We start from the raw sequence: 13,730 nt of genomic DNA, 5'->3' as shown, positions 1-13,730 counted from the left end.
TTTGGTCTCAAAACTCTCTTTCTGTTATGAATAGAATTTGAGCTCATTGCAAACACTTTTAGAGATACCGGACGCTAAGGAGCCAATTTATCTTTCAGTACTAAAGCTGTCTGAATAATGGGACATAAAATCACACACCCCCATTGCCCCTGCTGTCCAGCTAGCAGGCCCCAGGACTTCAAAAAGAAGGGACTGGAGAGAGAACAACTTTTAAATTTACTTTTGGCAGTAGAACCTTTCTACATATAAATTCCTATGTGAAAAAAAATAATAAATTCCTACGTGAACCGTCAATAAACAAAGCAGATAAAAACCAAAGATGCTGGGCTGAAGCAAAGGTCTAGATTTTTTTATTTTAATTTAATTTAATTTTATTTAATTTAATTTTATTTTATTTTATTATTTTATTTTATTATCTTGTGTTAGTCACCATACAGTACATCATTAGTTTTTGATGTAGTGGTTTGGATTTGATGTGACATCATCGGCTGTCTCCATGTACCGGGATCACACTGCCCTCTAGTGTCTAATCTTCAAAGAGAGTAAAGCTAAAACTACTACAGAAATCTCTTTTCAAACTTCCAGCCTCAGAGTTGCACCTAACTGCTGTTTGCTAAGCTGACTCTCAAAGTGAGGTCCCCAACCATCAGTCAGCATCGCCTGGGAACTTGTTAGAAATGAAAATTCTCAGTCTCAACCCCTCCCCGCCAAGACCTGCTGAGTCCGTAAGTGGGGAAGAGACCCAACGGTCGGTGTTTAAACACCTTCTCCAGATGAGGAGAAAATCACAACTCAGCCCATCACCCACAGGTGGGAGTACCATGTTGCTTTCAATTAAGAAAAAAAAAAAAAAGAACTTGGAACAGCCTGTTGACAACCAAAAATTCACAGAGGAGTTTCTCTACCTAGGATTCGTTCAGCAATTTTCACTTTCTGCCATCCTTTCAGACTCAATGTGAGCTATACCCATTCCAACAATACCACTGGACCCCATTTATCTGTAGCATTGCCATGAATGACAAAAGCAGGTTCTAGAATGAACCTGGTCATCTTTTCTTTAAAAGAAAATTTCTGTAATGGTAATGCCCATCGTAAAACATAGGGTTTGCTTGTGAAGTAGTGGTGAAGACCCTGTAACTCCAGCCTGTGTTTAATATATACACAAGATGGTATTTCCATCATAAGTCTTTTTCCTGCCCGCCATGCTGAGTTTATGCTCTGTTCAGAACAGGCAGACCAAATACGGGGGCGTGAATGGGTTAGAGCAATTTTACTACAACTACAACAAAACTGGCTTTCTTCTTTCCTTTCTTTCTTCTTCCTTCCCCAAAGGCTTCCTGACTACTTGGGGTGAATGAGGGCTCTGTTGGCCCCAACCAAAGGGGCCCTGGGAACATCAGCTTCCTGTACAAAAGACACCTTCTTTGCCTTTAAGACACCTTCAAGTTCAGAAACACTTGTTTCTAAAATTTGATAACTTGGTAAAGAAGACAGACCCAGTAAAAAGGAGTGCCGTCATTATAAACATTATAAACATCAGTATCTCAGCGGGAAAGTCAATATAAAATAAACTTATGAGTAATGACTAAGTGCTAGGGAAATTTATAAATTTTTATTTAAAATTACAGTCTGCTTAGGGGCGCCTGGGTGGCTCAGTCGTTGGGCATCTGCCTTCGGCTCAGGTCATGATCCCAGGGTCCTGGGATCGAGCCCCGCATTGGGCTCCCTGCTCCACAGGAAGCCTGCTTCTCCCTCTCCCACTCCCCCTGCTTGTGTTCCCTCTCTTGCTGTGTCTCTCTCTGTCAAATAAATAAATAAAATCTTTTAAAAAAATAAAATAAAATAAAATAAAATAAAAATAAATAAATAAATAAAATTACAGTCTGCTTAGACGGGTGACCCTAAAAGAGTGAGGCACTCCTTTATCATTTCTGCAATTCATATATGATGAGAACACTTCAGTTTTTTGAACCATCACCATATGGAGTATAACCAATGTTTATTACCTAGCTGAAGATATTTATAGGTAGCTACAAAATGAACTGGGAAATTTCACTACGTAAATAAAGACTCACTTATTCTATTTATGGTTAACAATAATGAAAGTATGAATACAAGGAAATCCAGGATAGAATATATTTAATGAAAAATTTTAAATGTGTAATATATCATACATTTTGTCCAAATTATCAAAAATTTAAATTACAAGGGGAAGGGAGGGAAAAATAAAATAAGACGAAAACAGAAAGGGAAACTAACCCCAAGAGACTCTTAACTCTAGGGAACAAACTGAGTGTTGCTGAAGGGGTGGTGGGTGGGGGGATGGGGTAACTGGGTGATGGACATTAAGGAGGGCACGTGATGTGATGAGCACTGGGTGTTATATGCAACTGATGAATCACTGAACTCTACCTCTGAAATTAATAATACACTATATGTTAATTAATTGAATTTAAATGTGAAAAATTCAAATTAGGTGTATTAGAATCAATATCAGCTTCCTAGGGTGGTTGTGACAAAGCACCACAAAACTGGGTGGTTTAAAACATCAGGAATTTATTGCCTCTCTCATAGTTCTGGAGATTAGAAGTCTAGAACTAAGGTGTCAATAGGACCCTTCTCCCTCTGAAAGCTGTAGGGAAGAGCCTTCCTTGCCTCTGCCAACCTGGTGGTGTTTGCTGGCAATCCTTACCTTGGTTTGTAGATGCATCATTCCAATCTTTTCCTTTGTTGGCACATGGTCACCTTCTCCCTGTGGGTCTCTGTATCTGTGTCTCTCCTTATAAGCATCTCAGTCATATCGGAATAAAGGCCCACCCTACTCTAGGATGACCTCATCTTAACTAATTATATCTACAACAACCCTGTTTCCAAGTAAGTTCCATTTTGAGGTACTGGGAATTAGGGTTTCAACATATTTTTTTTGGGAGGGGACACAATTCAACCCATAACAGTCCACCTTCTGGCCTCCCAAAATTCACATCCTCCCCACATGCAAAATTATATTCACCCCATTCCAAACATTCCCAAACATCTGAACCATCCCAGTATCCACTCTAAATCCAGGGTCTCATCTAAATATCATCACTTCAGAGTCCCGAATTTCATTGTCTAAATCATATAAATCACTATGGGTGAGACTTAGGGTATGATTCATCCTTTGGTAAAATTCCCCTCCATCTGTGAACCAGAAAACAAGGTATCTGCTTACAAAATACAATTATCATGGCATAGGGTAGACATTCTCATTCCAAATAGGAGAAATTGGAAGGAAAAAAAAAGGGGTAAAGGGCCCGTCTTAAAAACTAGCAAGGCAAGTTTCATTAGATTTCAAAGCCTGAGAATAATTCCATGTGACTCGATGCTCTGTCCTCTGGGCCTGACAGGACAGCAGCCTCACCCTGTTGGCCTGAGGGGGTCTCATCAGCCCAAACTTCTGCATCTGTGCCTCTGCCCTCAGACTCATTCTTTTTTCGTTTCATGCTGCCTCTGCCCCTGTTAAGCCAGGCTGGCAGTGATTCTGCCGATATAAAATTCTCAAAGACCCGTCAGACTCCCATGCAATTCACAGAGGTCCAAACCATCAGACTAGAGGATCCTCCATGGAGCTTTCCAGGATAACCCCATCTCCATCTCTGGCTTCTGCTAAGATGGTTGATTGGATCCATCAGCCACACACCTGAGCTCTTTAGCAAATGATGGTCCAGCCACACTGTTGGCGCTGTTTATAAAATATCCTATCTAGATGTGCTCAGAATCTTCCAAGTCCTTGAGTGCTGGTTCCTTTTTGCTTTGGAGTTCTTTCCTTGATTTCTTTTCTTTCTCTCACATTTTATTTTAAGTAGCAAGGAGAAGCCAGGCTACACCTTCAACACTGCTTGGAATTCTCCAAGCAAAATATCTCCAAGCAAGATTCATTGCTTACAAGTTCTACTCTCTTTCCAACAACAGAATGTAATTCAGCCACATTCTTTGCCATTTTAGAACAAAATCACCTTTCCTCCAGTGTCCAATAACATGTTTCTCCTTCCCATGTAGGACATCACCAGAAGCACCTTTATCGTTCATATTTCTAGCAACATTCTGTTCCTGATGAAATATGTCTTCTCTAAGACAATAGACACTTTCTCTGTAGCGCTCCTTTCTTCTTTCTGAGCCCTCAACAGAATTGTACTTAACGGCAATATTTCTACCAACAAACTCTTCAAGGCATTCTAAATTTTTTCTATCAAGTACCTCAAAATTCTTCCAGCCTCTACCCATTTTCCAGTTCCAAAGCCACTTCCATGTTTTTACGTGTTTGTTACAGCACCACATACTTCCCAGTACCAAAATTGGTATCAACAATCCATTAATCCTTGTGATTTCCTGGGTGTAAGGGAACCATGCCATTGAAATGAGTCCCTATTTCCCTATTTGATAGCATCCAAATGACCGCTGAAGGTCAACTAGAAAGAAATCTGTCTAATCACCATTAAAAATGAGGAGTCTACATGGTCAGTGTGTATTAACCAACACAGCTAGTTAGAAAGGGCAAAGCAAGGTTCAGATGGAAAATGTTGATGTGGAAAGCTGATTTAAGTCATCTAGGTTAAAAAACACACACACACACTTTTAATACTGAGTCATGGTGAGCTGGAACATAGAGATCATTTTCTCTTAATTCTTTAAAAAGTATGTACAGTAAATGTTCACTAATTTAGAGAAGAATCTAAATGAATTTAGTAAAACATCTAAATAGAGAAGTATAGGTGTGGACAGCATGTATTTCGTACAGAACCTAACTAAACTGATCAAATGTTCCCTTTATGGCAGACCATAAAGGTCTGATTAAAAGGCAAGTAAGTATGATTTATGATCTCTCATATGTAATTAGTATTTATAAAGGGCTTTTAGACAATTTAAGTCCTTAAAGAAATAGTTTCCCATGTGATCTTAAACTGTAAACTTACTCTTTCAGTGTCTTCTTATTCTCTCAAATTAATTTTGAAATTATTCCCACATTGTGTACTGATGATCAACAATTCAACTTAGCTGGGTCTAACATTATGAGCTGTTACTTTATCAGTGATTCATTGGTGGTGTGATTTCCTGGGTCACTGGGACTAGACCAGATTCTCAAAGAGAGGCCAGGGAAAGACACTGATATTTATTGTGTTAGGCAGTGCCCCGAGTCCTCTCCTGTTGACCTCATCTACTCCTCACAAATAATAAAGTAGATCACTGTTGCCTTCTTTTAATCAGTGGGACTCAGAGAGGCAAAGGAATTTGAGTAAGTTCAGCCAGCTCTGTTAAGTACAACAGAAAAAAACATCTATCAGAAGGTCCACATCATGGTAATAGCTGGGATACTTATTAAATGCCCACCCAGTCATGGCAGTGCACCTGCTCCTCAAACAGCAAGGGCCCCAAAGCTGCAGAACTGCCCACCTGAAGCACCTGGGGTAGATCTGTGTCCTGCACCAGAAGCCCACTGTGTTCAATGCACCCAATGTCCTCCTCCGGAAGACTAGAAATTTGCATTTTGACATAACTAAAAGCAAATCAGAGCGTTTGTTTGGTAACGTTTTAACTGATTTCCAGTGACCTTCGGAGCAACAGGTTAAAAATCAACTAAGAATTTTCACCTGCTTGAACTATTAACAATCACACCCCTAGGGTAACCTGAGATTGTAAATTCAGTATTTGTCTCTTTTTAAAGCTATAAGCTCGCCATTAGTTTTAAAAAGGGGGAAATGCCTTAGAATTAGAAAAAGAGGTCTAAGGAAAGAATGTTTGCATCTATCATGTTGGGTTCTCCGCTCCCTTCAATCTCAGTGGAGACCACATATCAGGGAATAGTGTATGCCTTGTGTTTTCAAAGTTCTTCCCAGGGAGCCATTAGTTTTCCACAGGCCATAAAGAAAGTCCTTCAATTCAGAGGGGCAATGCAGGCAGAGAAAATAAGCACACACTGTCCCGTTGCAATAAGGGAGGATACCAGCAGGGGGCCAGCTTGGAGCCTGTCCTCACAGCAGCAGTCCGGATTTCACATTCAAGAGGATTTGTTGTAGCTCTTTCTCCGCATGATCACTTGTCACGTGAATCTTCCCGTTGTGGTGGTAACGGAGCCCATATTCTAGTCAGACCCACCAATCCACTCGTTTTGAGTTCAACAGCCTTTGACGAACTGGCTGCCAACATCTGGGGTGGGTGGAATGGAAGTTCCCCACCTGCCCAGGTGAGGACAGCTGAGGCCTCAGCACATTAAGAAACTTGTCCAGGAACTATACAACTCAAAAGGTGGATTCGAGATTTGAATTTGCTCAACTGCCAACGCCCTGTTCTTCTCACCAGGAAATCCTCGGTTCGTTATTCCAAAACTATTCTGGGGGTAACCTCCTGGGGTACCTGGGTGGCTCAGTCGGTTAAGTGGCCGACACTGGGCTTTGGCTCCAGGTCATGGTCTCAGGGCTCTGGAATTGAGCCCCACATCAGGCTCTGCGCTCAGCAGGGGTGGAAGAGGGGGGGTTCTGCCTGGGATTCTCTCCCTGCCCCTCCCCCCCTAAAGAAATAAATAAATCTTTAGGGGAAAAAAGAGTAATCTCCATATTCTTGAGAAGCAAACAGTGGCTTGTGGTTCCCACTCCTGAGAACAACTTTAAGTAACTAGAACACTTGGGAAATACCTCATTATTATTTGAACTGTTCTGGTCAGTTAGAAAACCATGTTTGGCCCAATGGCTGTACTTTGAACAAACATTTCCAGGAGCCCTTTGAGATTTTATTTATTTATTTGTCAGAGAGAGAGGGGGAGAGAGAGAGCACAAGCAGGGGGAGCAGGAGAGGGAGAAGCAGGCTTCCCGCGTAGCAAGGAGCCCCATGCGGAACTCGATCCCAGGACCCTGGGATCATGACCTGAGCTGAAGGCAGCCGCTTAACCGACTGAGCCACTCAGGCGTCCCTCCAGGGGACCTTTGATATGTAAGACTGCTTGCTAGACTCGGTGACAAAAATGAATCCCCGCCCCCATGGAGCTGCCAGGCTAACGGGCAGATGTGCCTGTCGATACCTCAGTGCCCTCCAAAGCCATGCCTTCTACAGAATGCATAGTGTGGCTTACTGACTGGCATCGTTCTAACATGTACTAGTGCGTGTCATCTTTCCAACACGAGGTGGGTCTTACCATCCCCATTTTACAGATGAGAAATCTGAGGTACCAAAGAGGTCCAGTAACTTGCCCAAGTTTACATGCTTGTGAGTAGCAGCAAGAATTTGGACCTTCTTGACTCCAGAGCCCTGCCCTTTACTGTCCTGCCACACTGCTTTGCCAGGGCTGTAACTGAGAGGAAGCATAGAAGAAGGCAGGAGAGAAGCTGGAAAGGGTAGGGAAGCTTCAGGCAGGAAATGGTCAATGACTGAGTGAGTGACATTCTCTCTGAGCAGTCCATTGCTTTCCTAAGGGCGGCCCGTGTCTTCCCTCAGTCAGCCGACTTAAGGCTTATCCTCCTGAACTTAAGTTCTCACGTTTCAGTATTAGCAACATAAGTGGGGAAAAATAGGAACAGAGCAAGAGCTAAGTATCAACTCAGAAAAATACTTTTAAGTCCTGTTGAATTTCATCCATGACACCATATTGTCTAGATGTCATGTAATTCTTCTGAAGGTTGGTATCAGAAACAAGTCAAATCACCTGGGTGGGTGACAATTCAAATTACTGGAGCCTTCTTATGCTAACCCAAGTTTCACCTTGAGTTTGATTCTTAGATAAAGGAAGGGGTCTATCTGCTTTATAAATCTTCACTCCCCAAAGGCTATTTTATTCACCATTTTAAAGCCCTCATTAAAATGAATTTCCAGTCCATCAACTACCACAGGGTAATAGGCTCACGATGGGGGGCATGAAGCAGATGTTTGCTTAGCAACTATGTTTATCAAAATTCTACCAGTCTTATATGCCCAGATTTCTGCCTGAGGAGAAATTCCCTGACTTCTTTCTACTGGAAAAGATTAGAGGAGAGCATGACCCACTGGCTTGCCATACTGGGGAGTACTTTTTTCTTCAGACCCCGCCATTCCAGCTGATATGAAATTTAACCCCCTTACTGCAGTGTTTTCAAGTAACCATTAGTTTTCTCTTTAAACCAAAAAACCCAAAGACAAGACTTGAGTCCCTGTGTTTTGACGTGTGATATATATTTACTGTCACAACGATTTTCTTTTTGTCATTTTTTAAGACCAAAGGACAAATGGAGCATGGGGAAGAGAACACAAGTTTTATGAAAAGAAACCATCAATCTTCTGACTTGCTTTTTTTTTTCTTTTTCCTCCAAGAGTTTAACCATCCATGAATTGTTGCCGGACATCACCAAACCCTTCCTGGGTTTTTCCCACAGTAAACCTCTGCTGCTTTGGATTTTTCTCAATGATGAAACCATCAGAGCCATTTGTCATACCTTATTTAGCAGGACCAGATAAAAATATAAGCCTCAGCATGGTAAGTTTACTAACATGCTTATCTTAGATTTGTCTTGTTAGAACCAATGTCTAAAGCCTTGGGTAGGAGCTAAGTATCTGCACTTCTTACCATCTCAAATGTGAACAAATTGTCCCTAATGATTTCTGTGCATTTGTCATGTGAAAATATAAAACTCTTTCCTACCACACAAATGGGGTGATTTCAAAACAACCTTTCAGCTGTACAAAAACAATACTCCCGGATGTCATTGCTTATTATCATGAACCTAAAATAAAGCCATACCTAGATATAAGCATAAACCTTAGAGGAGAGTATAATATTTGGAGGGGAAATGTTAGGAAAAAGCATATGAAAAAATCCTCTGAAGGTTTTTTTCCTCTTTATGTATAAACATTAAGGCCATTGGCAGCTTTTAGTCAGGTCATAGGATATAATCCTAAGGAGCCGATGAGTCAGTGGTTCTCAAAGCATGGTCCGTGGACCAGTGCAAGGGCATCACCTGGGAACTTGTTAGAAATGTTCATTTTCAGGCCCTGCCCCAGATCTACTGAGTCTCAATGTCTGGTTTTTAACAAACCCTCCAGGTGAATTGGCTACATGTTAAAATTTGAGACCTGCCACTTTAGTCACTGAACAATAACAAGATCAGACAAAGCACTGTATCGATTCAATTTCCTTAAGAAAAGAATGTCACACCCATTTTATGGGCACACCCATTTTATAGACACTGGGGAGGGTATGTGCAAATGGGGCATAACAATTGTATCTCCCTTGGTCTCCCTCTCCTGGAAAACATCCTCATGTCCCTACCGGACTCCAAGGAAACTCTTCCCTCTAAACCAATCCACCATTTTCCCTCCCAATAAAAAAGGCACATGCCAATCTTGAATGCCAGTAGGTGCAAACAGGTTTGGCTGGGAGATAGCCCTGGACTGGATTTAGAGTCCAGAGATAGTCACAAGAAACAGATCTGGAACATAGCTTTTCCCAGATTAGTGACTACACCTAATGTCGGGAAGAGCCAGAATGAAGTTCTACCAAACTGTAAGAACACTTAGGTAAAAGGTGACCTGAGAACTCAAGGAGTCAGGCACAGATTAAGTCAAAACATACTCTTGGGCTCGGTAAGTTGGCAGGTTTATGTCAGTGATCTGAGACTCTGGGATTTGAGAGGGATTTAAGAGGTTCTACCCCAACCTTCTTTACATCATCTTCTACCCACTATAGATTCCGCTTATAGAAGCTAAAATAATTATGTACTGTTGATGGGCTCAGATGATTTGCTGATACCACCAGTGTTTTCTGGAAAACCGTGGCCAAAGCTGACTTAAACAAGAGAGATACTAAGTGGTTTCTCATGGCTTTTGCAAAGCAGCCCAAGAAAGTAAGGCCAAGAATGCAGAAGAACAGAAGACAGACTAGCATTCCTTCTTCTGATATTTGGTCTTGAACTGGTCATTTGTCCTATGTGTTCCTGATCACCCAGATGATCACCCAGATGGTCTGTACATTTTACATACTGATGTGGATCAAAGGTAAATATGGTCAGGTTCTGCCAGTACTGAAACATTCTTTTCAACCTTATTGAAGAAGAGTCAACTATTTTGAAAGGACAGGCAACAGCATGTGAGCAGCCCTACGCTGCCCTGGGAAAGCTGAGAAGCCTAACATATGCATTATGGCCTCTTTTCCCAGCCTCAGTGGCTTATGCAGATGATATTCCATTTTAAAAATGTAAGAACCAGATAACCAAGAACAATAACTGCTCTTTCTTTATACTTGGAGGAGGGAGTCAACATGTTATGAATATCTATGATTTTGGCACTTTGTTTCCTTGAATTTCAGTTTCCCATGGCTTTCCATTGTATTGTCAGAAACTCGTGTAAAGTATCAAATTGACGTGGGCCAAGCAAGGTCCTAGGAGGGATACATATCATCTGAATAATATATATGTCAGAGATCCAGATGAATGGATAAAGAAGATGTGGTGTATATATACAATGGAATATTATGCAGCCATCAAAAGGAATGAGATCTTGCCATTTGCAACGACGTGGATGGAACTGGAGGGTATTATGTTGAGTGAAATAAGTCAGAGAAAGACATGTATCATATGATCTCACTGATATGAGGAATTCTTAATTGTAGGAAACAAACTGAGGGTTGCTGGAGTGGGGGTGGGGTGGGAGGGATGGGGTGACTGGGTGATAGACACTGGGGAGAGTATGTGCTCTGGTAAGCGCTGTGAATTGTGCAAGACTGTTGAATCTCAGATCTGTACCTCTGAAACAAATAATGCAATATATGTTAAGAAAAAAAAAAAGAAGAAGAAGGTAGCAGGAGGGGAAGAATGAAGCAGGGGAAATCGGAGGGGTAGACGAACCATGAGAGACGATGGACTCTGAAAAACAAACTGAGGGTTCTAGAGGGGAGGGGGGTGGGAGGATGGGTTGGCCTGGTGGTGGGTATTGAGGAGGGCACGTTCTGCATGGAGCACTGGGTGTTATGCACAAACAATGAATCATGGAACACTTCATCTAAAACTAATGATGTAATGTATGGGGATTAACATAAGAATAAAAATATATATATATATATATGTCAGAGATCTATGGTGTGTTGCACTTCTGGTGCTTTTGTCCTCACACCCTCCCCATTTAACCTCACAGATCACCAATGAGATCTTTCCAATTTGGACATACTCTTACCTGGTGCTGCTTCTCCCCGTGTTCATCCTCACCGATTACGTCCGCTACAAGCCAGTCATCATCCTGCAAGGGATCAGCCTCATCATCACCTGGCTGCTGCTTGTATTTAGCCAGGGAGTGAAGGCCATGCAGGTGCTGGAGTTCTTCTATGGCATGGTCTCCGCCACCGAGGTGGCCTACTATGCCTACATTTACAGCGTGGTCAGCCCCGAACACTACCAGAAAGTGAGCGGCTACTGCAGGAGCATCACGCTGGTGGCCTACACGGCGGCCTCGGTGCTGGCCCAGCTCCTGGTGTCCCTGGCCAGCCTATCGTACTTTTACCTCAACGTCATATCCTTGGTCTCCGTCTCTGTGGCCTTTCTCTTGTCACTTTTCCTACCAATGCCTAAGAAGAGCATGTTTTTTCATGCAAAATCCAGCAAAGAAGTACGGAAGCCACCGATCAAAAACATGGCATTAGATGCACCTTACAAAGTTAACGCAGCAGGCGGCAGAGAGAAGCCCACTTCAGAAATACCCACCATTTCAGGGAACCTGGATGGTGGTCCGTCGAGCGGCCCGATGCCACGAAATGTAGCGTTGAGTGTTTTTGTTCAGTGGTTCCAAGATCTGAAGGAGTGCTACTCCTCAAAGCGACTTTTCTACTGGTCCCTGTGGTGGGCCTTCTCCACAGCAGGTTTTAACCAGGTTTTGAACTATGTTCAAATCCTGTGGGATTACAAGGCACCGTCCCAGAGTTCTACAATCTATAATGGGGCAGTAGAAGCTATTGCAACATTTGGAGGTCAGTATACCAGACTTTATCTTTTCAATGTGCAAGAAATATATTCTTCCAAATCATAGTCTTAGATAGATTGGTTGAAAGATTTCAATACTGAATACCAAAGACTCTGAAAAAAGAAAAGAGTTTTTACACAAAATTTAAAAGAGACAATGAATATAAGGGACGATTGACAAAGCTATCCATGGAAAATAAATTTTTGTCCACCCCTAAAAACAGGGACTGCAAATTTGTGTCCCACTGGCTGAACCTGGTTTGGCCATAAAGAATTGAATGGTTTAAGGTTAACCTACCAAATCAACTTTCCTCTCTAACTGCTCTGTAACTCTAGTTGTTAAACTGTGGTTTGCAAACCATTAATAGAGGTGGGCAAATGATGGCCCATGACCCACCAGAGCTAATAGTTTTTACATTTTTAAGGGGTTGTAAGGGGAAAAAATAATATATGACAAGGGTTGTAAAAATAATAAATCCAGGCAAGCAACCAAATAAAAACAAAGAAGGTTATGTGGTCTGCAAGCCTAAAATATTTACTCTCTGGCCCTTTATAGACTACAGATCTTGAAATCAATGTAGTGGATTTCTGACCAGCATTTTTATTTTTTTATTTTATTTTTTTTAAGATTTTATTTATTTATTTGACAGAGAGAGAGAGACAGTGAGAGAGGGAACACAAGCAGGAGGAGTGGGAGAGGGAGAAGCAGGCTTCCTGCCAGGCAGGAAGCCTGAGGTGGGGCTTGATCCCAGGACCCTGGGATCATGGCCTGAGCTGAAGGCAGACGCTTAACTGACTGAGCCACCCAGGCGCCCCTGACCAGCATTTTTAAATCAAAGAACAGAATAGAAAATTTAGAATAGAATAGAATAGAATAGAATAGGGAGCATAGCAGCTTATAGGGATAAGTTCTGTTTTGTGAAAATTCTGTTTACATACACATATGTATGTACTGGTGGACATATAAAATATATTTCTTTTTTCAGGCTATGGTGAAAGAAGTTTGAAAGCTACTGTTCTAGGAGCTACTTTATCATTTCAAAGGTTCCCCTTGAGACAACTTAAATAATTTATTTATATCTTTCCTTAACTGTACATGCAGGGATTTGCCAAAGCTTGTTGTCTTCTGATTAAGATTATTCTCCCTACTCAGCTTCCCCATTCCCTACCATATCCAGATATTTGCTAGAATAATAGTGAATCAAGACAGGATTCTTACAGTCTTCCAACCTATCTCTTCTCCACCACCAGCTTATTGTATTATCTTGTATAATTTTCTCCCTGGCCTTTCCTACATAATATACTTTCATTCATCTGTCATTAGTAAGAACCAGTAAGAACTGTGTCCCCCTGCTGTAGCTCTTAACAAATAGCAATCCTTGATTGTGCAGAAAATGGCAGCACGAGACAAAGAGCGCCAGGAAAGGAGAAAGGCAGGGTGTGACATGGTGGGAGAGGCAGGACCTCCAAGAGGATATGTGTGTTCCTGAGTATTTATTACTTCTCCTTGAGCTGACTGGTATGTGCCTACTTCAACCTTATTTACCTGTAGATGGATTTCTGATACTGCATTCTGTGCAACAGGAAAGAGGCAGTGAGACTGGGTGACCTTGAGAAGGTCTCTGGGGGAATGAGGGTTTCCAGCTTCTGCTACGGGATTCCCCCTCAACCCTGTCCTGGGCTTTCTACTTTCGAAAAACTTCCCTCCTGGCTGAGAAGCTACTGTGGTTTGGGGGTTCTTAGATTCTTGTCCATGGACTCTTCCTTTTTCCCAGAACATATTTT

The 13,730-nt window shown here is 41.9% G+C and overlaps 1 protein-coding gene across 2 annotated transcripts in view; it reads left to right on the top strand.

Moving 5' to 3' along the window:
* The first annotated feature begins 6,098 nt into the window (after positions 1-6,098).
* Positions 6,099-13,730, top strand: part of LOC123838473 (thiamine transporter 2-like) — a 28,321-nt gene continuing 20,689 nt past the window's right edge. The window contains exons 1-3 of one of the 2 annotated variants that reach the window (XM_064587201.1): positions 6,099-6,346; positions 8,314-8,476; positions 11,128-11,953. In XM_064587201.1, coding sequence (XP_064443271.1) covers positions 8,327-8,476; positions 11,128-11,953 — 976 coding nt within the window. In that variant the 5' untranslated portion in view covers positions 6,099-6,346; positions 8,314-8,326. Of the gene's footprint in view, positions 6,347-8,313; positions 8,477-10,325; positions 10,529-11,127; positions 11,954-13,730 lie in introns of those variants that run through there. The other variant, XM_064587200.1, reaches the window with a different exon arrangement.

This window comes from Mirounga angustirostris, unplaced genomic scaffold, assembly GCF_029215605.1.
Source record: "Mirounga angustirostris isolate CCGP_5_RB_7025 unplaced genomic scaffold, mMirAng1.0.hap1 SCAF_3, whole genome shotgun sequence".
In the NCBI taxonomy this organism is placed as follows: domain Eukaryota; kingdom Metazoa; phylum Chordata; class Mammalia; order Carnivora; family Phocidae; genus Mirounga; species Mirounga angustirostris.
This window is presented reverse-complemented; position numbering and strand designations above follow the sequence as displayed.